The 26,967-nt window shown below is 40.5% G+C and overlaps 1 protein-coding gene across 1 annotated transcript in view; it reads left to right on the top strand.

The window, feature by feature from the left end:
* Positions 1 to 26,967, top strand: part of man1a1 (mannosidase, alpha, class 1A, member 1) — a 115,836-nt gene that overhangs the window by 73,766 nt on the left and 15,103 nt on the right. Inside the window, exon 5 of the mRNA XM_070849140.1 lies at positions 17,162 to 17,256. Coding sequence (XP_070705241.1) covers positions 17,162 to 17,256 — 95 coding nt within the window. The remainder of the gene's footprint in view (positions 1 to 17,161; positions 17,257 to 26,967) is intronic.

The following is a 26,967-nucleotide window of genomic DNA, read 5'->3' on the forward strand; positions in this document are numbered from 1 at the left end:
ATTACAAAATAAAATGTGTGCACTTAGGGATTAAAAAGGAGTCAAAGAAAACCTAGCTTTAGGCTGTAACAAAAAAAAATCTACCATGCTAATTTTACTCTTCCCATCGCCGTTTGATGCATTTGTGAGAAAACGCGTAAGAAAAAAAAACTCGCAGAGTAGGTTTTTCATAGAAATGCTGAACATGGTTGCTGGAGCAGTTGAAGAGGGAGCCGTGTGGTGTGAAAATGATGCACATTGCATAAGCACAGCATTAGCATACCTGCTTACAGCGTGAGATAAATGTAAATGCATTTTATCCCAATGATGCAACACTCAGGTCTAATGGTGTCTTCCTCTCTCTACATACCAGCAGGCGGTATTTAAATTTTTAATTATTTACCAAAGATCATGGTCTTCCTCTAACCTTAAGCATGTCCTGAAAGGGAAATTGTGCTTTACTTAAGCAAAGCCCACACTGTAACTGCTCCAGAAATAAATCCCAGGATCATTAATGGTAAATAGTATTGACTCCTAATAGCATTACAGTGGAATCTTCCCACATACAACCAAATTATTATTGATCAGTATATAACCAGTCAAAGCCGTCCATATTATTCATATCAGAGGTAACTTGTACTGGACCAGACTCACTTTTTTGTGAAAAGCCAATATCGGCTAAATGATTCCATGCACCCATACCCTTTGTGTCCAGCAAGTGTTCCTGGGGCTACTGACTGACAGATCTGCAGCAGGTTATTGTTAGAAACACTGAAATGTCTCTGGGGTTCATGTGTTTTGCTTTGTTTCTTATTCATGTCAGCTGGCCTGAAGGGAGCCGGCCTCCTTCTAAGACCCGCTCTCATTGGACCTTATCTCTTCCCCTGCAAGGAAGATAAGGCAAAGAAGCTATTTGCCTTGTTAATATACTCTCTCTCTCTCTCTCTCTCTTTCTCTTTCTCTCTCTCTCTCTCTTTGAGTGACAGAGGAAGCAGAACAAGAGCGTCTGCCTTTGCTCTCACATTTGAGTATTATCAAACTGTGGCACTATCTAATCACAGATTAGCAGTTGACTCTGACATGCCTATTGTTCAGCTTTCTCTCTCCGCTCTTATCTTCAGTTTGTTTGCCTGTCATTCATTCTTGTGCCATTTTTTTTTTTTGGTCGTATTTTACGCTGCTTGGTCTTTTATTTGCTCTTTCTTCCACATTTCCTTTGTGTGCATGTGTGGATATATGCACAGAAATGTTCTTTTTTTTTTTTAGGTGAAGCTTGGAGCTACTTTGTTTGATTTTGTCCAAAATTGTGTTCCAATTCAGTCAGTTTTGTCCCCATCTAATATCAAGGCTCAGATTTGATTACACCATCTATTGGAGAACCCATCTTTGCTCTATCGGTGGTCTAAGTTAAACCCTTAACTTGTAAAAGTCTAGTTGTATTTTAGAAGTTTTCAGGCTCCAGTAATGCGCTGAAGTGTGCTGAATGGCTACTTTCCCCTGGCTACAAGACCATTTTAAACCAATGTAATTAACAAACTTGCACTGCCAGAATGCAGACAGGTCTTTGCAGTCTGCTGCAAGGCCTTTACACTCATTTTAAAACAGTTCCAGCAAATGCTCTGATTAAAAACCTATTGACCCAAACAACTTCACTTTTGCCCAGCGTAGACTGCGAAATACCAAGCATCTCAGCCCAGTGTATTATGTTTTTTTAATTACAGCTCCAGCAAGCGTGCTGTAAATGTGGCATTAGAGCAGTAGCTCGCCTTTGCTCTGCTCAGCACTGTGAAAAGACCAAGAGTTTCCTTGGGCAAGGCTTTAGGGCTGCAGGCTCTCACCCATTAAGCTGCATCCCTGAGTGGAACCAATAACGGTTAGCCTAGTAAAGCATGGCAGATTTGAAATATAGATCAGATGTTTGTGTACACTCTCCATATTGTCAACAAATCACACAGAAAGATTTGATCCTACTAATAAATACAGTGTGCGTATGCAATTACATGCAATAGGCCTCCTGTTGGCATAAATGCTCACAGTGTTGGGTGATTATTCCCTGTATACCTAACTGCAGATGGAAATTAGCTAGTAGTTCCATCTTTTTGTGCACGGGCCTTGTGATATATGTAATAATCAGCAGGCCAAATGTGTATTTACAGTCTCAGGCAAACGTATTATGTACTCCTGTCTGAGTAATGTTTTCTATAAACTACAGTGCCTACATGTTTTAGAAAATTACCTTTTTTTTTACATGACAATGTATGTTAATATAGATAGTGAAAAGATGGATGGCGCATCTCCACTTCGTCCCCCTGTACAAAAATGAAGCCAAAATATCCCAGAAATGGAGCCAAGTTTATTTGACGTATACTTCATTTACCAAGCATAGGGCATCATTCCTGCCGGCGAAGGGGCAGCCGGCCACCAGGGAGCAGTTGAGATGTTTTCTCTTCACTTTTTTTCATGAATTCAACAGTTGACCTCAGTTGCTGCTGTATATGCAAAGCTCTCCACATCGGTTTTGGCTGCAGCCCGACTGCGTCCGTATTTTCTTATTCACGCTTGGAGACGAAAAGAGTCCAAATTTTGGTGGGTGAAAGTACGCCGTGCCCTGCAGCTCTCTGCTCAATATTAATGCCCAGCTCCGGCTGCATGCCTTCCAACTCCTCACCAGGCAGCTCTCTGCTGCTGTATGGGACTTACAGTCCAATTACATCAGCTATCTCCCAGGCTTTGTTACCAGGCCTCTGCGTGTGTGTGTATATATATCTACATCTGTGTATCTGCAGTCCCCTCTGATGTCTTTTTGATGTTAGACTGGTGCTTTTAAGGGCTAATACAACAGGCCTGTCTTTCTATCATGTCTAACCTGGCTTTGAAAAAAGAAGGAAAAGTTAGTGTGTGTATCTCAGTATGTGTGTGCCGTCTAGCTGTGGAGATCTTAGGGTTTTTTTTCTTGCAGACAGCAGTTTGACAGGTAGCTTTGTTTAACACTTGTGCTACACCCCGCCTTAAAGGTCTTTGTTCTCTCCTCAGCTTGTCTGTCTGACTGCCTCTCTCCCTAAAAGCTCCTCTGTTTTTTTTTTTTGTTTTTCGACAACAATACTAAAAAAATAAAAGCGTAATCACTCATCAAATGCTTTCACGACATGTAAAACAGGACGACATCCAAAATGCTCGAATTCAGCTAACCAAATAGAGCTCATGGTTGTCCAAGAAGTTGGCGATTTGGTACTGTCCGTTGACAATTAAAGAAGAAGAAGAAGGAAAAGGAGAAGATTCCTCTGTGTCTGCTGTTTGCATACAGCTTTAATGTTAATGTTAATGTTTCCCCCAAACATGGCATACTACACTACACCCATGCATCCTGTTTTTTAGGGTTGTTCTTGTTCTTCGTTTACATGTTTATGTTAAGAAAATGGACTGATAATGAACAGTAAGTTAATGCCTTATCGGTAAGTTAAAGAAACAACAAAGATTTGGAGCTGTGACTAAATATTTTCAAGTTTCTACAGACAGACTGTAGATCCTTTTGGCTAGATGTGGCTGTGTTAACAATTTAAAGTAAATTCCTCAGAGCTGTGGCAGGTCGTCTTCTGTCTAAATTTACCAGCCGTCACAAGCTGTACACTCAGCCTGTCACTTGTACCATATTGTTCTGATATTTGGGTTCCCGAAGTCATGTCTTCTTTCTGGCTATTTTATTTTGTAGACTTCGTTTAGTTTTGGAAAAGCCAGAGAGCAGACATGACTTCAGCTTCACCTTTTTATCAATCAATCTGTCAGACATTGCAGCCCTTAGGCTCAAAAGCCTAACTTTTATCATAAGTCTTCAACAAGAAGTTCATAGCATCGACCCCTCGCAGTGCCTCACATTTGTCAGCGACCGTGACATCGAGAACCCAAATCACCACATCTAAGTCCATTTTAACAGTTTTGGTGATATTCCTTGCCTTTTGAAAATTAGGTCTGTTATTGACTGAAGAACTGATTAAACCTGTATCAACCCAGGTCACATATTCCCTCCTGGCGTGCAGATCTTAATCAGCTATGTCCAGTGTGTATAGCCTACCAGATAGTACAGTATAGGGCGATGTGGACGCAGCGCTGTAGCTGGTTGAGCTTTGACACCAGCTTGGGCTGTGTTAACTTTGCCAAGGGGAGTCAGATCAGGCTCTTTACGGTCTTTGGTCTTGTTGAACTGAGTGAATATTTGACATTTTACTTCAGATGAAAGCCTTCCAGGGTTCCATCTCAGGCTTGTTCTCTGACAACACTGACTGTCCACTGGGACGTTTGAATGGCACTTCACTTTTCTCTCTTCCACCACACACTCATTTACTGTGATTCTCAGTCTCTTTTTCAGGTTTACTTTTAGTTTCAGGAAGCATATTCTATTGAAATATTTATGATTGTTAGCATCAGTTCATTTATTGTGGGCTATATTTGTCCCACTACCCTTGCTGATAATTCGCTATGTGGCTGCCGAACTGAATGAATGGTTACTTGTTTTTGTTGTCTTTGGGTATTTCAGTGAAGGAGAGATGTTCTGGTAAATTACATTTGTGTCATTAATCTGGTGTGTATTGCCACATCATGTTTGCGTTCTGGGGTTACCCTTTGTCAACTAGCCATAGAACAGTTTTAAGTAGTTTAAATTTGCTTTACTGAGAATCATTATTTGAGTTTTATTTGACGTGTCAGCCTCCATTTTGGCCTGTCGGATAATTATGTTTCCATGGTAACTGCCTTTAAGCTCAGATATTGTAGCTCTTGTGATGCTGGTGATGTTAGGACAAGTTTTCCCACTCTATGGAGGAATTTGCGGAGAAGTTAAATTCTCCAGTGCCTCCGCTGATGTCAAAATTACTTTTATGTAACAGGGCGAAAGTGCAAAGGAAACATGCAATATGCAGATTTGCAGACCGCAATCTTCCTGGCCGGAGCGCAGTTTTCTGTTTGTCAGCGGACGCACTTTTACCCACAGATAAAAATCAAATGTGAGCAGGGGAGTGAAAAACCAATCACAATTGGCCACTTGAGATGCATTTGAGATGCATCTAAATGTCAGGTGTGAACTTCAATCTGTATGGGCTGCATCAAGACACAGTCTATATGAGATATTCAGTCTGAACAGATTCTCCCACCAGACGAAAGGCACTTTATTGCAGTCTCGCACAGAGTTATAAAGCTGCCTTCCTGTTACAGAACAACCGTGCAGTCCTGTGGCTTTGTATCAAATTTCTAATTGCATTATCGTTTGGTTTTAGACATCTATCTTTCATGAATCAATTGTCCAACTGTTGACAGTTTCATTGTCTACTGTAAGTTGTTCTCTGCTTGATATGATAAGCTGATATTAAAAGGTGTACTGATCTGTATTCTGACTAAGTTGACACCTACTGTAGTAAAGCGTTAAACTCATCTCGCTGCTTGTTGCTCGCACTGCAGTTTTTATCCCCCCAGCCCATCTAAATGTGCACTCCTCCCCTGTAACTTTCCTACAGAGGCGGCAATTTTCTATGTAAATTCACTTTCCCCCGATCTTCTTCATTTCCATGGCAGCACCGTCAAAAGAGCTGACTGTCAAAAGTATGCTGAGTCAGCACCGACTGTGCCACAAGAGAGGGGAGGAGATATTAGCAGGAGTTGATTCTCATTGCATGGGCGTGCACATGTGTGTGCGTGTGCGTGTGTATTGATATGCAAACGCAAGAGCAAGGCATGGATTGCTAATGTTAAGATGAAGGATGAAGCCAAAGCATTTTCCTGTGTTAGAAAGCATTTCTACCTCTCTTGTCAAACGTCTGTCAGACTCAGGAAAGGCTTCCAGCAGTGAACCCAGAGGAGATTGAAAGCTTCTGACGTCCCGCAGTTTGATTGACATTATCTCGACAGGGCTACATTTTTCTGCCGTGTTGGACGTTGGTGTACATTGGCTTCAACTTTAAATATTACTTATCTTGATGGATTTGTTACGTCGTTCTACGCGGCTGCGTTGTGTCTGCTACAACATAGGAGCAATGAGGTAGCAAGTCTACTCATGACATCGATCTACTCATGACATCAGATGAATAAGAATGGGAAGTATTAAGCAGCGTGCATGCAGGATGTGTGAAATTATAGCAACAGAAAAGGCACTGAGAAGAGATGGAATTGAATGAAACATATTTGGTTTATCAGTGCACAAACCAAATAGACGCTGCTGTGTATGGCATGGCTGTTACAGCATGTAACCTAAGGCTTGACATAAAGGTCTAAATTTAAAAAATTTGTTTAATGTATTCAAATAATAAGAAACTTTTGTAGCCTGGTTAAGGATCAGATAGCGGAGGCCTGTTTTTCATAGGTTAGAGTTGATGCAAAATATGTGACTTGACAAACACTGACACAAACACATTAGACTTTGTGGTTGTGTTGCAAGGCACTCATTAACACTCCTGAGAAATGGAAGCCAAGCGACACGAGAGCCAGGACGTAGAAAGAACACAATGATTTTGCAAATTCATACGATTCTATCCAAATGACTTCAAGAAGGATATGAGGAGTTGAATCATTCTACATGCAGTGGCTACATCGGAGCTGAGATGGAAATAGGCGACAGCCTGTAACCGCGTGTGAATATGAGGAACTCCAGCTCAAAAGTCTAATTATCCAGTGAAGACCAGTCTATCAGCTACTGTACCTCCAGGTTTTATGCCTGGCCTAAGATTCGTTAAATTAGGTCAATGGATTAGTCACTGCAGCAAGCTGGCACCCTGAAGTAACTATTGCTTTTTTCTCTTGCTGAAAAGTTTTTCACACTGAGCTGCATTTAGCTTTGTCAAAGTCAGCTCGCTTGTTACAGTCGTCCAGTCATTACGGCAGAATAAGCCCTGCTATTGTCAAGACATTGTGAAACAGAAGCTCAGTGTACATTATTTTCTTCGTTATCCTGCTGTAAAGCAAAGCCGCTAACCAAGCAGTGCTGGCTTTTTTTTTTTCCCAGTTAAAGGATAACTGGTATTCTGCTTACTGGTATTTTTAAACCTAGGCCCTATTTTTTTTTTTACATATTTTGGGTAAAACTTTTGCGACTGTTCCATCAGCTCGCCTTTGCAGGCAGCGAACGGGCTGTAATGGCTGTAATGTAATCCTCTGGGGCAATTGTGGCAGATTAAAATACATCCCCTAAAAGTGCCTGTTTTTGTCAGATTGACAACATTACAGAAAGGATCCCTCCAGAGATAGATCTGTATGATCCTTTCTCTTTAACCAGAAACAGCTGTTTTCTGCTCAAAGCCAACCAACGTAATCAGTTAGGTTGTTTTTTTTTTAATCAGTTTGGATCCAACGCAATGTTCACAAACCACACAATAACACGAACTAACTAAGTGACAGTAGCAGCAGTAGACCGGCCACTCCTGAGTTAATGTTTCTGCCACTGAAGGCTGTTGGCTTTGAATAGCGCGATACAACAGCCGTTTCAAAATGGAACAGGTCTATCTCGGTGGAGATCTTTTCCTTTATGTTGTCAGACAAATGCCAATCAGTTTGAGACTTTAGTTTGAGTATAATGTTCTATTGTGATATATTTATTTCAGGTCTATGCGTTATCGAGTTCTTTTAGAAGTACCATAGACGCCCATTAATCACTGGAGGACACGAGGCAAGAGGGCTTTCTGTCAACCTTTCCTTTTTCTCCATCAAGTCCTTTTGCAAATAGCAAACCCCCATAAATTATTGTTTAGTGTTTGTGTCCTTTTGTGTTTTATCACAGCTGACAGGTGGCCCCAGCCGAACACCAAATTCACTCAGGAGATGATCTCTCCCCTCTCTCTGTTTCTCCATCCGGTCTCATTAACATTCAGACAGCTTCGACTGCAGTGCTCTCCGCTAGTCGATGCAGAGTCAGACTTTAATTATTTTGGACAGTAATAAGTATTCTTGGGAGGCACATTCTGGAAAGATCCCCCTTTTTAACGCCACGGTGACCCAGGACAGATTTTGTTCTGTTGGAGTGATTACATTTATCTGTCCCAGAAAATCTCAGCAAACACCAAAGAACGGTGGACAAAATGTTACCAGTGTTTCCATACCACACAGATATATATGTTCCATCAGATACCTTGGTAAAGCATTCCACCCTGAGGTGCTCTGCCGGTACATTTTTATACCTTGGAGACATTTGCATTTTGCACTTAAGTGAATGCCAGCAACACTCTCTCCTGCTGTAAGTCCGAGTTATGAGCGTGCCCTGCTTCTGCTCTCCCCATTTCTTCCCACGTCTGCTCCTTGGTCCTCTCCTATCATTTCCTCTCTTTTCCCTCTTCCTACTACTTTCTCTCCTGCTTCCTCTCCTTTTCCCCTCCATCTTTAATTTCCTCTCATTTTCTTTCCTTCACATCCTTTATTTCCCTTCTGTTCCTCTCCTCTCCAATAATTTCCTCTCCTTCCCCCTTTCCCTTTCTTCATTTCTCTCTCATCTCATTTTTCTCTTACCTCTTTCCTTTCCCTTGCTCTCCTCTTATCCCCTCTTTTTCTTGTTCTCTTTCCTCTCCTCTTGCCATATACTTTGCTGTAATTATTACTAATTTGTCTCCCTAAGCCAGTGTTTATTTTTCTGCCACCCTTCATCCTATGTTTTCCCTCCCTGAAGCAAGTTATTAAACCCAGAGAGAGACTGAGAGAGAGTGGAGAGGAGGACAAGAGCAACCATTCACACAACAGCATGCTTCTTAACCACTGAAAGCTGTCACCTCCTCAGAGTGGTGTGTGTGTGTGTGTGTGTGTGTGTGTGTGTGTGTGTGTGTGTGTTGCTAAAGCCACTCCAATACAGCTGTCAGGGCAGCAGCCTGCAGACGGGCCTCATTCAGCTGATGCCGAGACAGTCATACACTGGCTTACTCTTTCCACATTTAGTCTCACTCATCATTTAGTTTTGCCTGCACGGATTCATTAATTCATGAAGTGAAATATTATACTTCTGGGCCCTTTTTCGATGCTACTTGAAATAGAACAGAATTAGATACATGATCAATTTTGCACTTGAAATGAAAATTAAAAAATGAATGTTTCACTTTTCCTGACTGAGTTTTACATGAGGTTTGCACGTCTGTGCATTAATCTCACCTGAGGACGAAAGAAGCTTGTTTGACACCTTTTATACCGAAACTTAGATCATATTAGTGTATGTGATATAATTGAAGATTTTTTTGGTCCATACTGCAGCCGTGTCCCCCGTCCATTTCCTTCATTTACACACAGTACATAACCATGGTGACCTGTCGGTGGAAACGAAAAGCACGTGGCATCAGCATGAACTTAATACCGGCATCTTTACATAGCACCTTTCTTAAGGCTTTCTAGAGTGTCCTTCACATTTTTTCTTCAAGTGCAAGCTAAACAATGTTATGATGCCAGAATACAAACATGCGTAACAGGTACTTGTACTGTACCGCTGCCATCCCCATATAAATTGGATGGTGTATGGCAGTGAAAGAGCGGACTGATAGGCTGAGTCTGTATTACACAATACCCATCTAATGTATTTGTAGTTTGGGTCCACAGTTTGGTTTAATTAAATAAAAAGTGCCTGTGCGAGCCAGTTAGTTGTTTTGCCACTAAGCAAAGAAAGAAATCGTTCCATACGCATTTAGAAACATTCAAAGCTCAGGACTATGTCCCTCTTTGTACCCATAATAGCAAATCCCTCCATTGCTCCCTCCAGTTCAGATGCTGCTTTTCTTGCATGGAGGGAAATGGGAATATCCAGTGTTGGTGACCAATACCTGGAAGGTATTAAACAGCTCCAAAAAAAAAAGCTTTCCCACAATGGGACTTCTTTAAATACCTTCATAAGAGAACATATCGTCCTGACTTTGAGAGTGCAGCGCCAGACTGTTTGGATGGCTGTCTAACTTATTCCACTGGGTCTGAACATGTGATTATTATTTTTTTTTTTGTCTGTACAACACACTTTAGAGTATAGACTAGAGCATGACTAACACCATTAAGGCAGAAAGGGAAACAGAACGGGGTTAACAGTTATCAGAGGATAATTACACTGAATATTTCCAGATATCTCACCACGGTGTGATTAATGTGATTCAACAGAAACAACCTCACTACGCAGTCATGCCTGCTCAATTTGCATAGCTTTTGGATGGGGATATTTAGATTGTTTTCCAAGATGCTGGGGGTTGAAAAAGACCTGACCCAGTATTAATCACACAGTACCTCTTATCTTACCAACTTCTGGCTGCTAAGAGGCTCATTTTTCTGTTTTGGAAGAAGGAAGAAGTGCCCACTGTTAAACACTGGCTAAATGAGTTGAAAGAAACGCTTCATTTAGAGAGACTTATATTCATTCTTAAAGACAAACTCAGGGAATTTGAGAAGATTTGGCACCTCTTAATCTCCTGCCTGGGAGGCTAGAATAACTCAAATCCTGTATAAAACCTACACTACATGCAGCATTAGGTAACACTCTTGGGGAGGGGTTAGGGTTGGATGGGGCGGGTACGGGTCGTTTTGTACTTGTTCCATCGTTCTTCTGTTAATAATTTATATGTAGTAGTTCACTTTATGGACGTTATACATTTAGTATTTAGTCCTTTGTTGTATGTTTGTATGTACAACGATGCTTCAACTCTTATCAATAAAAACATTTGACTCAGAAAAGACTTAAGAGAGAAAGAAATAGAAAATAATGAATGACAATTTCGTTCACCTTCTATGAAGAGTTTCATAGGAGGTTGAAGAGAAATGAGAATTGTAGCTGCAGAGAGGAAAAGAGGAGGAGAAAAGGAGTTCAAGGAGGTCTTCTGGAGTGACGGGGGTGTCAACGAAATGAGGAAGGAGGAGCTGATGAAGGGTAGAGGGCAGAAGAAAGGAGAAGAGGCCAGTGTGTCAGGGTCCAGGAGGAAGGGGTTGGCAGGCGTAGGTGTCGGCATGCGTGGCTCGCTCTGTCCCCACAGACGCTGCTGTAATCTGGGCCACATGTCCCGCAAGGCCTGCTGGGTGATTCATCTTAGTTAGGGAGCTGTCCAGGCGACTCTCTGCGGACTGCAACACATAATCATACACACACACACAACACACACGTTGCCAACATTTCTGGTTAAAGAACTGGAGCTGGAAACTTGATTGGGTGAACGTACACGCGAGCTACCACATACTTAAAATGTTAAAAACCTTATAGGGACCTTCCACCTCAATCTCTTCGCACTGAACAGAATCAAAACCACATTCTACACATGATTTTAACCCCGAAAAGCTTTTCTTAATGTAATATAGAGGCCAGTAAAAACACGTGTTCTTACATCTGTCATCTATGTTTAGCACCATTATGGAAGGAGAGCAGGGGAGGGCAGTGTTTGGACTGTACGCCATTCTCCACTTACAAAGACATTATTGCTCAAAATAGGGTAGAAATAAACCTGTAAAACTTAACAGCAAAGCTTCAGGTAGTTTACAGTAGATGCAGAAGTTTAGGATGCACCATCACCACCTCCTCCTAACACTGTAACATTAAAAAAAAATACCCGGAGAAGCCAGAGAAGCCCCAGGCAATCATCACTTTAAGCCAATTATTTAAACCAGAGTTATGGAGATGTCAACATTGGAGGGAGTTTATGAATACAATGAAGATTTTCAACAAAGATATTACTATGATAACTTTTGTCAGTTACATTTTAATTGGTTTAGATAATTTGGGTTCACTGGAAATTTGATGACACCCTGTCTAGTTATTAGTCTGATGTGTTTGTTTGTTGGACTGGAGCCCTGTTTATTGATGTCGCTGGGTCCCCACGTCTCAGTAATTAAGTTGGCATGTTTTTATTTTGCCTATAGCTGTTTGGAAAGATGGCCTAAATAAAAGAAAGTTAGCTGAAAGTATGTTAGCTCTGTAAAGGTACCATTCGCTATATCGATGCGTTAGATTTAATGCATTCCAGGTTTTGTTTTCAGTTGATGCTGTTGCTCACAACACTTGAATCTCTGTCATTACAAAAGTTACACAGGTGTTGCGCAAGTGTGTCAGTGACAACACGTGTTTAACACTTCATCATCGTTGGCCTCTTTACAGTGTTGACAGTGGTTAGAACCGGGCTATATATTGTACATCAGTCATGTTTGTGTAAAAGCTGTGTTGACTTACTTAAAGCACTCCCTTTCCCAACCTCCCTTGCTTACTTATACTTCATTTAGTGACAGTAGAAATCCCACAGAGCCTTCAGAGAGCTTGGCTCGGCTCCAGCTAGTGGTTTTACCGCAACGTAGAAATAACAATACGAATGACAAGATATTAAGATTCAATTATCACGTTGTGTTTTGCATTTAAGCGACTGATTTTGGAGAAGCTGGATCGTCTACACAACTGGTTGGTCTAGAAACAGATGTTTGACCATAAGCCACTAAAATCTGATGCCTTCTTTGAATGTGTTGGGTGGCTGAAATGATTTCTGCCGTCTCTTATTTTCCTTGTTCTAGAAATAGCGTGAAACGTAAAACTAAGCTTCTAATCCTAAATGCAGCACGAACCCTAAACCATAATAGTAGCCTTAAAATACCACAATAGGACGATGAAATTGGCTAAAATGTCTTCAGTTTGGTCTATGATTTATTCAGTTTTCCGTTCTCTCTATCTCTCTGTAGCACACACTTAATTCTCATTCTGTGGATTAGATTACATTGTGGAGAGCAAACATAACGGCCAAAACTTCCAGAGGAAGAAAAGTAGAGCAGATGTTCTTCCTCTCCTTCTCTTCCCATCTCCTTTCTCTTTTCATTGCTCTCTTTTCATACCAGCCACGAAACACGTCTCGATTACCCAAGAATCCACATGGCTCTTGTGGACTACAATGTGGATCATGACTTGCAGTGGCACCCACCCATAAAAGTGAGAAAATGAGCCTTCTTTTAATAGCAATGTGTGTTCCACCTTTAAAGCCTGCCAATTAAATCACTTTGGTGTTGCTGTGAAAGCCTTGAAGTGCATGCGATTGTATTTTGATCATTTTGTTAATTTCCTCATTACTCAGCATCTAAGACGAGAGCAAAAAGTTCTTCCTGTACTCACTTCTCTTTATCGGTTCAAATATAATGAAACGTCTTCCGCTATCCTGACACAATCATTGCGAGGACTATCGCAGCATGACAGGCACTCGGTGGAACATTACTTATTAAACGTATAACACTTTGGAAGTCAACACAGTAAGCTTGTGGTGCCGACGCACCTTTTATATTCTGTCACATACTGATAACAGATGTTTCCAGTTACTGAGGTTAATGTACACAAACAAAAAAGAACAACAGTAAAGTAATTCGTTTTCCTGATGGATACGTTTTTCAGAAGCACCCAGGTGTGAAATGTGATTATCAGTTTTTACAAATGATATCAGTCACCGTCTTTGAGTGCGCGCGTGTGTGTCCTTTAGTGTGTGTTTTTCTCACTTTCTGTATTATTCAGTTGCTTATTATATCTCGTTGGCAGTTTACTTGATGGCCTTGGACACAAGGTGTGTTTAATTTATTCTTCTATGCGTCCCTGAGAGTGTTTTTATTCTTCCCCCCTGTGTGCTCCTGGCATTATTAAAGGCATTAATCACTGGAATCTGACGCCTAGTTAATCCTGTACAATCCTGTAGCGCATCCCAAAACAGTGTCACCGCGAATCATGGCGTGGAAATGCTCTCGAGACCTTTTGAAATACAATACAAATTTCAAAAGATGAAGATATTAAAAATGGGCAATGTATGAATGAGTGTGTGAGGGGGGGGGTATCAATATCTTCATATTTTAAATTTTTAATCATTTCATGAGATTTAAGTCTACAAAACAATCACTAACCTCCAAGTTGATATTTTACAAGAGGAGTTGTTGACTCATTTCTTTTTTTTTTATGTGCCCTCCAGCAAGGTACAATTACTGAAATGCTTGAAAATCTCATAGTTATGAAGGCTGGTGAGTTTACATATCTTTTTATGTTAAGGGCGTTAAATCTTAGTTATGTTGTTTTTGTTGACAGCGTATGTTCCTAAGAACAAACTTCTTTGTCCTGGTAAAACCTCAAAATAATTCCCCAGACAGCATGAAATGTCTGATGAGGTGACTGCAGGCATTGGATTATGTATTTTACTTATGTGCCTAAAAAATACAATACAACATGAGTAAAAGCCAGTTTAGAACTTCAACTTCTCACTGTGAATCCAACACGACAAGTATTCCAGTGACTGAAAATACATTTGTGGTTGAGTTAGCCAGGAATTTCAGTTTTAAATATTTAAAAAATATTAATATTGTTCCAACGGCCACATCCCAGATTTTTGATTTGGGACTTCTCGCCCACAGTGTTCTGATGGCTAATCTGAGAAGGTCATCACAACATGTATTCTTTTTCCCCGTGAATATCACATTCCTGGTAATGCTATTCCATGAATATCACATATCTGTTAACGCCAGTCCGTTTCACAGCCACCTTTGACTGTTGAAGAAAAAGGGTGTCGAGTTGTCATATTGTTTTGACAAGTAGCCGCTTGAGCTTCTTCACAGATCTTTATCTCCACCTCGCCACCGTCTCTCACACCTTGGTGAGTGTTGAGATCTCTCGGGAGCAGAGCTGCCAGCTTCAGTATGCTGCTGTCCCACCTCTGTGTGCATGTGATTGTATATGAAAGATATTACTACTCATGAAAAGAAGAATGGATGGATGACAACCAAAGTGGGGACGGCATGCTTCAGTGCTAATTTGGTGTGAGGTGGAGAGCTTGTTTGACTTTGAATCGTAAAACTTAATTAATTAAGTAATATTTTAACTTTTCTTTTTTCCATTTCTGGTGTGTGTGTGTGTGTGTGCCATAGGAGCACTCCCATTCTACATTAAGGGTCAGAGATAAACGCGCCATATGTGAATTGCAGTAGTTAACAGAAAAACTAAAGCAGACATGGCGTCATTCTCACTCTTGTCAGTGGACAGCAGCAGTTCAGGTCAAGCTGCCGAATCCTTGGCAACAGTGTCAAACAATCCACCATGTCTTGGGCCAAATCCCATTCTATCTTAACTGCTTGACTGAGCCCGTGCCAGGAGCCAAATATGGAAGTACTTCACTTTTACAGCCAACAAAATCAGACACCTCAGAGACACCATAACCTCTCAGCTAAAGCTGCTACAAAGCTGTCCAGTCAGATATGCTAACACAAAAGCTTAGATGTGGAAATCAAATTTAGTGACATATGTAGCTGATTTATGTCAAGGGGGGGAAAAAAGGGCTCCGAATTGATGCAGCAACTGTAATGTTTTAAAATAAAAACCATGCATGCATAACACGGTTACCACTAGTTAGAAAAAGGTCAAAAATCAAACATTATGAATCTCCATAATCAAGTGTTAATTATGTCAAGAAGTAGTGTCTCAAACAACAAAACGTCCCACACATCCAGCTAAAACAGTCCCTTCAAACACGGACAGTGTTCATTCACGCTAACGTGTGTTTTCTATCCTTTGGGTGGTTTTCATCCACTCTTTTCACCAGGGGAAAATAACTATATTCATGTTACACATTTACCAGAAAATTCACTTTTATAGGACTTCACCCAGTTTCATTCAGGTCCCAGATCCATCATCACCCAGTTTTATGCAGGCCCCAGATCCAGGTATACTTGCTCTCTTGCTCTTATTTTATGGTTGAATATTCATGAAGTTATTCAAAGCAACACCAGGCTCACACGCAGGTGGTTCCAAGCGAAATAGAGAGTAGCTTTGGAAAATATTTAACTTCACTACTCCAAAACTGCGTGAATTGTCAGTTCACTTAAGTACACAACACTTGGGCATGTTTACCAGCTCGGCCTGTGATGTCTCATTCTATAAGATACCAAAGAAATGAGAAAAAGCCAGAGATCAAACATGAGTGCAGCTTGCTCTGGATGGAGGGCTGACTCACTGCTGCTTAAAAGAAGTGTTCTATTTTTACTTTAAAGTTTAAGCTTAAGTTTCGTCACCTAATGAGTGGAGAGTCATCAAAGCATCCAAATTTAATTCATTTTCTTCAGGGAACATTTCTTTATGAGCATCAAAATTCAAGATAGGGTTTTATATCTTACTCTAACTGTTTAAAGGAGACATACATCTGCATGTTTTGCATGTGTGTAGTCCAATCATTTAGCCTATTTAGGTTCCACAACTGTAATGTTCAATTAGATGTTGACTGATTCTTTAAGAGCTGTCTGTTTTCATCGGTAAATAACACAAAATCCTTTTTGTCGTATCATTAAATTGGTGTTAAAATGTTCAGGTCATACTGTGACGTTTGATGTTTTCACTGTAGTTATACACTTAACATCTCATTTTGAGTTTTAAGCCTGGGAGAGTTTTACTGGAAGTTATCTTATTATTACATTTTTACATAGTGTAAGTGACTTCCACTAAACTACATGGGGTAAGTCTCTGATGGAAAGCATCCATGTAGCTGCAAGCAACATTAAGGCAACCAGGGAAAGATATTGGCAAAAGAAAACACATTTTTAAAACATTGTTTCCTCGCATCGTGCACAAAGCTGACCTGTCCTGATTGTCACTGTCTTTGGGTCCACAACAACAGGCGTGGACATGTCATGCAGGATTATAATTATAGTTGCAGAACTTCGAGCTGCAACAATTACTCGATTAATCAACTAGTTGACAGAAAAATAATCAGCCTTAAAGCCAATTGTTTGCTGTTGCAGCATGTTAATGTGAGGATTTGCTGCTTTTCTTCGTCCATTATGACAGGACATTGAATATCTTCTGTTGTTTGCTTAAAACAATCAATCTGAACACATCACGTAGCGCTGTGGCAAATTATGACAAGCGATCAGGTGATTTAGCAAGAAGATAATCATATAACAAAAGGCATATTAATCCTCATTAGTTATAGCCCTATCATATTTACAATTCCATCATGTCCCTCAGTTAACCTTTTCAAGTTAAACTAAGGTTTGAGTTGTCAGATGTCACTTTTTACATCAATCAAAGAACAACCAAACTGTTGTAGTGTAATGGGTTGGATACTGAATGTTGTTGCTGTGTGAAATACCCATTCCTTGCTGTACACGCGGACTTTTTTTTTTCCCCCTTCATCAGGTGCAGTGTATTTATTAAAGGTTGGTCAGTACAAAAGAAGAAACCTCTTGTAATGAGATGCTGTCTGTCTTCCTTTCTTAGGTATTCCGTAGAAAGGCAGTGGAGCTGGGTGAAAAGCTGCTGCCAGCCTTCAAAACGCCCACCGGCATCCCCTGGGCTCTGCTTAACCTCAAGAGGTAGAACGAACACACACACACACACACACACACAGGCTCTCTCTTTCACAGCCACTCTCCTCTTTGGTGGTATTTGAGGCAGCAGGTCTGTTTTTATGGTTTGATACTTTAAAGAGCTCTCTGGTTTGAGACTTGATGTGAGACGGGTGAACACAAGGTCTTTCTGTTCCGCTCTCTCTCTAGGAGCTGAGATGTTTTAGTTTTACATGACAGAGCGGACTAGTCAGACAGACGTTGTTTGGTTTTTCATCTAGGACTACATGCCAGCGGCTGGATCTGGGAAACTAAGCTACACTGAAACCAAAAGTTTCTCAGTAGTCTGACAAGGGTATAGGCCAGAGTCAGGCTTTATTAATAGACTGTGACACACTGTCAGGGGGCTACCCCTCAGTTTTTACTGCTACACACACACACAGAAACACAGTTAACAACAGATATGAAGCTATACTATCTATACTACTATACTTTTTGTTACAGATCCTCCAACACTGACATGTTGGATAGGATTCAGACTGATTCCACTATTTGCTGATGTTTGACTACAGTAATGTGGTATTTAAGTGCTAAAATGTAGAGCCGCTATAGGTGATGGGAAAATGGGTTTGGCGTTAGTGCATTGAAGGACGTGAAGGAAAAACCAAGACTACTATCAGTTTCTATGATTGCCTTATTAAATTAGATTGCTGTACGTTGCGCACAATGTATCTAATCTATCTAATAACCTTCAACAGGCTTTTTGTCAACAAAGATATATTCAGAAAGCAAAAAGGAATCTATTAAAATGAGTCGCATTTTTAAAACCAAGAGCTAGAAGCAAGAAGTTTTTTGTGTACATAGCTTAGTCAATAAATTGGTGTGTGTTTTATGGATGATGGCAATCCTCTTAACCTCAACAAAGTGGTTGTAATTATTTAAACTAAACCGTACTATTTAACATTTAACATTAACTGCTTAACATATGACACAGTATCAGTGTCTGAGTACGAGAACATTGAACCATAAAGAACAGTCTTCTATCTTTGCACTCCAGTTCTTCTGTCAGTCACAAGTGATGAGGGGAGCACTTTTTTCCCCTACCATTTCCTTTCTATCTCTCTTCCCCAAGAGAGAGACGCGACACTCTGCTGTTTGTCAGCTGTTAATTAAAAGGCAGGTTGTCCTGACGATAAACGTGCTGTGACAAATTAATTTTCTTTCTCTCTATATGGGTGAATGGACTCTGCCCCCTCCTTATCCTCCTCTGTGGAGTAAGAAACATCCCAGGGGAGACTGTGTGTGTGTGTGTGTGTGTGTGTGTGGGCATGCTCATGCACATGTATGCGTGTGCACATGCATCAGTGTGCACATGCATGATCCCCTCGAGGTCTGAGCAGATTGCTGGTGATAATAGTTTTACCTGCATGACTGAGCTAGTAGAGCTTGGAAACACACACACACACACACACACACACACACACACACACACACACACACACACACACACACACACACATTACCATGAACACATTACAGTCACACACACACACCCAGCACCACAGTGTTTGATGCACCAATGAGCGGGCAACTTAAACTCCTGCTTTTAGCTGATGTATAAATACAACAGAATACCAGCTCTAAACCAGTAATTTGTTGAAATGGTATGTTTCTCGATTCCACCTACTGATTCCTGGAAATTACTTCGTAGGAGCAAAATTTAGACCTTCTGTACTTTTGCCTATATTGGCAGTTGCGCGTGCATGCAGTGTGTATGTATGGTGTTTACAGTATGGTGGACTGGAACAGTCACTTAAAAGCTTTGTGAAAGAGAGCAGTGATAAAGCAAAATGCAAATAAGAGATGTCAAACATGGCCAAGGATGGTGTAAGATTGCAATGCTTTTAGTGTCCAGGGTGGCATTAGTGCTCCAGAATCATCATCAACAGTTAAAAGTACACATAAATGGGTAGTTGAGAAGAAAGTAGTACTTTAGAAGCAGCGTACTTGGGTGGTGTTAGACTGCCTACATAACCTTGACCCAGATTGAAGCAGAATAAATCTCTAAAACACTAACGGACACACTTGCAAATGAGGCCCAATTATCATCTCACTTCATCCCTACTGCTCCCCTTTATCTTTAACTCTCAATTCCTTTCTTCCATTTATTAAAAAGCTATTTTTTTTTCCATATTCCACTCTCCTGTATTCCCTCTCCATCCTTCCTCGGCCCATCCATCTTGCCTTGAGTGACCCAGTATCTGTTTCAGGATGTCATATTGTATGTCCACTCCACTCCATGGCCTTGTCCTCTTTATTCCCTCTCTATGATTTTTCATCGCTTTACCTGGCAGCTATCTAAAAAGTCCAAGAGCAGCCACAAAAAACAAGGCCACATTTTTCTGTATGTTATTGCCGCTACATTATGTAAACCGTTTTTTGCTCAGTGTTCATTTTAGAGAACAAGGCAAGTGCCAGAAATTCCATATCCTGTCTTAACTACATTTTCCCACTTAAGGCATGGCTTTGCAGTTTGTTCAGGCAAATTATGAGTCCCAAGCTCAACAATTTGTCAAAGTGTCCATGTACATGTTTTTAGTTAATTTAAAGATGATAACATTGTATTAAGCGTAGTGCACAGTAACATCATCTGAAAGGACTTGATCTGCTAAAGTAAAGACTGCAGCAAGAGTTTTTGAGTTGTGCCTGTTACAACACAACTGAGGTTGTTTCACTACTTGTTTGTGAGTGTTATGGAAACCAAATGCCACATGTGATTGTCACCTCATTAACCTGGTTTAACACGAGGAGTTAGGTGTTAAGTAACCTGATGCACCAGGTGGTTTGTTAAACTCAACCATCTGAGAAGTCGTCTTTAGAATCTGTTTGTAAAGGGGTAGCCACCCTCAAAAAACACTTGATTGAATGGATGAACCGTTGGTCTATCAGTATCTAACAAAGGCCAACTTCGACCGATCAGATCGACAAACAATGTGAGGTAGTTAAAACTCTTGCTGAAGCCACTTCGGAGAAGTATACCTGGAGTTATATTTCAATTCTCCACTTCAGATATAAAAGATGTTAGCGTAGATGCCACGAAAGCATAGTGGCATCTGCGTTAAGACCTTTTGTTGTTTTCTAAAAAACAGTTGCCTCTTGCAGTCTTCAGACCTAAACCCAGCCCGTGGGCTACGTACCTGGACATGGTTACAGGTGCAACACAGTTTTGTTATGCTATTGTGTTTCAGAATCAGAATCAGAATCAGAATTCCTTTAATAATCCCCAGGGGGAAATTGCTTTTTGTTACACACAGCTCCAAAAGAATAAGAATACACTTCAAACACAAAAGTAATAATAATGATAATAATAATAATGATACAAATAATACCACTACTACTAACAATAACATATAACAACATGTACACTCAGAGTGAGGAGCTGTATTATATAATAATAATAATAATAATAATCAGGTGAGTCCAGAGTCCAGGGTCCACTCCTCTCTCGTGGAACAGTTCACGCACTGGGTGAAGTTGGGCAGTGCCTTTGCCATGGTGACATGGTTGAAGACAGAGATAACAGTGAGTGCACTCAGGTGTAGAGTCTGTACCCGGGCTATGGCAGAGTGGATGACGTCACACGCCGAAGTCGGGTTGGCAGAAGGAGGAATGTAAACAGTCACCATGACAACATGTGAAAACTCCTGTGGCAGATAATATGGACGAAGACCAACAGCAAACAGTTCAATGTCCGGGCTGCAGATGCGCTCCTTGATAGTAATATGAGTATACTATTGTACTGCTCTCCAGCCCTTCGGCGAACAAATTGCCTTCTGCTACCCCAAATATTTCAAAATTTGACTTCACTTCCGTGCATAGCTGAGTCACTTGGCCATGTTTCCACGTCAGAGGTTTGGCTTTTTGGCTGCAAGTCTTTCATGAAGACTACCTCTGGCCAGACATCTCCAGACAGCAGATGGGTGTACCTGGGTCCCACTGGTTTCTGCTTGTTCTGAGTTGATGGCACTGCTGGGCATCTTCTGATTTCGAAGATAAGTAGACCGAATGTGTCTTTCATCTGCTGTTCCTTCGCCGACCACTGTGTCTATGGTCCTCAGCATTGCCCGTTTCTTTGCGCTTCCTCACAAGAGCTTGAACAGCACTTCTTGAAACCCCAGTCTGCTTTGAAATCTTTGCCGAGAAAAGACCAGTCAAACCATGTGAAAGCAACATGTATGTTTATGTATTAGGTATGATAGAATTTCAAAGCAAATCTTCTTGGAATTATTTATCAGGGTAATCTTTGGGTGATCATGCTTAACAGCCTCAACTAGACCACTTATAAAGGATGAAAGGCTGGCCCTGGCCCTGAACCCCCCCCCACTTTACCCCTTCCCCCTCTCTGCATAAACCCATTGATTTCCACTAAGTGAGCGGAAAATGCTGCTAAGATCTGATGGATTTGACCAATTGATCTGTCACAGACTTTGGTGGCAGTGCAGCCAGATGGACAGAGGAACATTTGTCCCTGAATTTGGCTTTGATAACCAGAATAAAAGAATTACAAAGGCGAAGAATTGATTGCATCTCTGGGTGGTCGAGATGTCTCTTGCAGTGAATTGTAGTGAAGAAAATGTTTTGATTTCTGTGTTTTCGGTTCCCTTTTTTCTTAAATTATTAAATCATTTTCAAATGTTTATCATAGACTTTCGGAAAATAGAAAATGAATCACACATACACCAGTTGGTGCAGAAATATTTAATTGTACATCGAGTCAAAAGATGAGGCTGGGATTAGACAAAGTTCTGAACACTGTAAATTAGTTTTAAATGTGCTTAATTGGCATTAAAAAGTAGGAAACTACTACTATTAGCCAATTAAATGCTGCATAGATTTTTTTTACTTGGAGAAAGCCTTAGATCATCAATAATGATGAATAATGATATTGTAAGCCAGACAAGGAAAGGTTTTTTTTGCAAAGTTGGGAATTAATTGGGCTCTCAATTTACATTTTGCTTTAAGTAAATAGATTAGTTCATTACATTGGATGCTTTTAAGCCCAGTTAGAGAAAAAAAAAATCACACAATTTATCCCTTAATGACAAGTGTAAATAAAAACATTTTCAACTTATAATTGTCCAACTTAATATATGAAGTATATGTAAAACAGAGCAATATTGGATATGCTCTATACAACAGCACACTCGCCCTCCCACATGGTCTGTGCTCTGTATGTACAGTATATGTGTCCTACAATATTAAGTTACAGTGCTTTAGCAATGGAAGCCATAACTGCACTTAACTAAACAACTGCATCCCCCATTTCCTCTGACACTTTCTTACCCTCTCACTTTTTCACACTCTCTCTCTCTCACACACACACACACACTTTCCAGCTGTTATCTGCTTCGGCCAGTATGTCCCATAGCTCTCCTATTAACATTCAGACAGATAAAGCTCTTGCAAATCACTCCCACTGCACTGCATACTGACTGGCCTTAATGGGATGAGGCATTGTGTGTGTGTGTGCGTGTGCGTGTGTGCGTGCGTGTGTGTGCACGTCTGCAATGGGTTGTGTTGAGGTGTCCCGATCTGTGCTTCGCCCCAATTAGCTCTTCATTCCTCTCTACATGCATCACGCTGATGATTTTATCCTTCATACATTCACACACTCATAAAAAACAGCAATTTTCTACATCTAATTGACAATAAAAGGTTTGAAAATGCTCAAAATTTACTTTGGTATGGTAACAGAAGACTTTGCTTAAAGTGTTTGCTTTGCTTAAAATTAAAACAAATGACGAGGACATTTTTAAAATGAATATGGCCAATATGGTTTCAAGTCAGTTGTTATATTAGTGAGGTTTACTGATTTCATGTGGGCTGTGAGGGCTGTTTCAATCTAGAATTGATTCTCACAGAGAATTAAAGAGTAACTTTATATAGGCATTTCTAAGTTAGCTCCCCAAGGTCGCCCCCCATTACAATATGTACTAATTCAAAACAAGGTATCATGCTTTCTAGCCACACTGCTGCTAAAAGTAATGTCATCATCTTATTGACGCTGCAAAGTTAAAGCTTATTATTTTGCTTCTACCCTCTTTTCTTATCTTATAGAAAAAAGTGTAAAAAAAAATAAAAATTTTACTTTTGTAAAGACTCCTTCAGCTCCGGGTTCTGAGGCTGAAGCAATCAATCTTGAGCTCTTGGGGTCTTGGAGTTTGATTAACAAGCCTAGATGGAGACTGGCTCTATTAGTACAGCCTGGTGAGGTTGTCACACGGGTTGACTCTGTGAATGCCACCCTGTCATGGAGCCTTTTCTTCCAGATGTGATAGGAAAATTAACTTGTTAATCCATTGGATGGGCGGAAATGCTGTGCTTAGTAGACTAATGACAGTTTATTAACGTTTAAGCCGGCTGTATTTTCATTTAGCAGTGCTTTAAAGTGCAACAGTAGAATAAGGCTTTTAGTGTACCAGTGAAGACGGTGGACAAGTGGAGAAAGTGTCATCAGCATAGCAGCAGAAGAAGAAGCTGTAAAATGTGGAATAACATGATCAAAATCAAAATTTCTAGTGAAATTTGACTTGAGCTATTATGGCATTTTTCTTTCCTAATCGAAGCGTGGTTAAGAGTGCCCAAATCGAAGGCCTACACCCAATGAAAAACATATAACGGTGGAATTTAGTAATAGTAATGCAGTAATGCATCCCAGCAATAGATTTAAACACATTCAAATAAATGTATCCTAAGGCACAGTGAATCGTAGAAAGGCACTTTGCTTGTGTCTTCACCAGTAAGACTGTTTTAACCACATTAGTCTAATTTCCTCGTCATATCAGGGTGCAAGACTTTTTAATTTATTTATTTATTTTAGTCGAGTTTAACAGCCTTCAATTTCTCTTTTTATGTTCAAGTAATATTAATTTTCAGGGTGTGTGGGGGGCTAGGACCGCTTGTATAGGTCTCAAACCAGTGGACAAAGGGGCATAGGTGTTCTTACCATGACCACAGTTATGACTACACACATGTACATACAGCAGACACACAGTCGTGGTATTGGTAGTAATACTGTCTCATTGCCCTGAGGCACTTATTAACAACAAAGAAAAGTCTGGCATTCATTGTATCCAGCGATATTTAGTAAAAGCAAATGCACACACAAATTAACAGACTTGCTCTCAGTGCAGCTCTTTTTCGGCAGTAACCTAAGGCAGTGGAAGGCAGCCATGATTTAAGGCCTCTAATTAAGTTGCTAACTGTGAATCTATCGCAGGTCACATTTTCTCTGTGCCTAGAGGAGAAGTACAATAGATTTTAAGACGGAGGAAGAGATATTGAGGGAAGATAGCAGGAGGAAAACAGAGGTCATAGCACGGGTGAGGAGGGGAGTGAAAGGGTTGGCATAGGGGACAAAAAGTGGACCAAAATACAGGCTTTGTTCAATCACAGAGTACAAATGAATTGGAGGAGTGTTCCTGAACACAATGCTATATGAGTGTGAGAGGGCATTTCCTCATGTGACATGCTAATTTATGGAGATTGAATGCCTTTTCTGTTTTTCCAGGTTACTGCTTGGCACCACAGCATTAAAATCACTGTTGTTGGCGCTGCAGAATGAACTGAAGGGTATAAAACTTGCAGGCTACGATTTGTCATTTCACAGCTGGCCAGGAAATCGCTAAGGGTGTGAGAAGTTGAGAAATAAAAGAACAAACAAGATAGACACAACACTAAAAGTACTGCAATATGTCCTCCAATGCAAACCCTCATAATTCACAGAGGCATCAATCTGTAATGACCTATTTTTTTTTTTTCTAGGTTGAGGCTTTGGATCCATATTTGTTGCATGGACCCCTTGAGCCCTTGTTTTTTTTTTTTTTTTGGGTTAGGGTTAGCTTGGCCAAAATAATTTGGGGTTTAATTTCTTGCCCAAAGACAGTTCGACTCTTCAACATGTGGAGGAGCTGGTTCTCGAACAATTACTGGACCACCTGCTCTACCCCTCTACATCCAAGCAAGAGTCGCCCCTGTTATGGTCTCCCTCCGCAGGTGGAGGTAGCCCAGTTTTTGCCAAGTTGTCATGGCCTTGAACAACTCCTTAAAAACCTCCCCCAAATGTCCTCTTAAACATACAAAATGTAGTATGTGATAAACAAGAATATTTAAAAGACAGGTAACGCAAAACCGTAAAGTGTATTGATTTAATTGTTGCATCATAATGATGGTTATGAAACAGGATGAAATGTGGTCTCAGCAATTTAATTAACGTCTATCGACATGTACTCCTGTTAGCCAAACAAACTGCATCATATCAGTCCTGTCAGAGGCGGATGGTGTTGGCCAATCTCTTGATTAATGATGAAAGTTCAATATCAGCTTTGATACATTGGTCGAAGCTTAGCATAATTTCTAAAAAGCCCTCTACTTCTAGGTCACCATAACATTTAATCAATGTTTTCCCTTCTAATTTGCAAAGAGAATGACTGAAAAACTGTTTTTCAGTGTGCTGCGTCACATTATTACTGTGTGGTATGAAGCATGGCTCTTCAGTGCATGGTGACAAGAAAAGGAAGAGACACCACTGTGCCTCCTGTTGTTAGCAAGTTGAATTCAACAAAGTGAGACTTTTTATTCGGTCAGCGTTTCATATTAATCTTCACACGCCTGGCTGCTGTGAAAATTAAGCCAACTGAGATCACAAAAAAGTAGTCAGGAGACATCCATTACAATCTTACAATAGATGTCATTCCATTATCATTACTAGACAATGCCTACAAATTGGGATGAAAGGCAGTTGAGGTTTAAGTAAGGACACTTGCTCACCTTGACCACCTATGCGGTGTATTTGCAATGTTGCAGTACAATGTGTAGAACTAGAAGAGGCCATAAACCAAACAGCCTTTCTATAGTTTAGAGTTTGTAAAAAAGTGTCATTATATCCCATGTGAGAAAGGAATTCAGAGTGTGCCAGTTGGTAACAGTGGTCTGGAAACTGGGCCACCAGGACTTCTGCATCAGTAGTCAAACACAACAGTGGACTCCCATCAGATGGGCTAATACTGTTGTATTGTGCTGCATGCCAATGGGTGAAAGCCAGTTTCCAATCCCACTACGGAAAGTGACTGGAGCAAAAATGAGTTTCCATCAGAAAAGAGGCATGAATGCCACTCAGTAGCAGTTGAAATGAGTTAATTTTGCCAGAAATGGAGCAGAGGCAGCTCCCTGACCTAATATTTTTATTGGGCTTAGCAGCATTAATTTATCACAGTCCTACCTCACCCTCATCTCTCAGACACCAGTGATGTTTGTCGGTTAGTGTCCACTTGGTTGTTTAACCAGCCTCTCACTCCTGTCATTTGTGTTTTGTAGTATCAGGTTTTACTCTCTTGGTGTTGTTCACACTGTATAGTACTGGGACAATGCTAGTCAGGGATGTCAGGGATTTTTTCAGATCCATTTGAATGCAACTCATTTCTAGATTACATGTACATTCTGCTCATTTCTATGCGGTACTTAATATTAGATATTTAGCTGCTTCCTCACGTTGAAACTGAAACAGTTTGAATTTCACAGTCACAGCTTTACTACTTATATAAGCAGCTTGCTTTGTTTAACAGACACTGAAGAGAAACAGCCACCATGCCCACAAGTGTCCATTACACTGACTGACTGATTACATGTTTCCCACCAAAGCCACTGGTCATACCAGACCAAGTAAGACTGCAGGAGAAC

Source organism: Pempheris klunzingeri, chromosome 18 (genome assembly GCF_042242105.1).
Source record: "Pempheris klunzingeri isolate RE-2024b chromosome 18, fPemKlu1.hap1, whole genome shotgun sequence".
Classification (NCBI taxonomy): Eukaryota; Metazoa; Chordata; class Actinopteri; order Acropomatiformes; family Pempheridae; genus Pempheris; species Pempheris klunzingeri.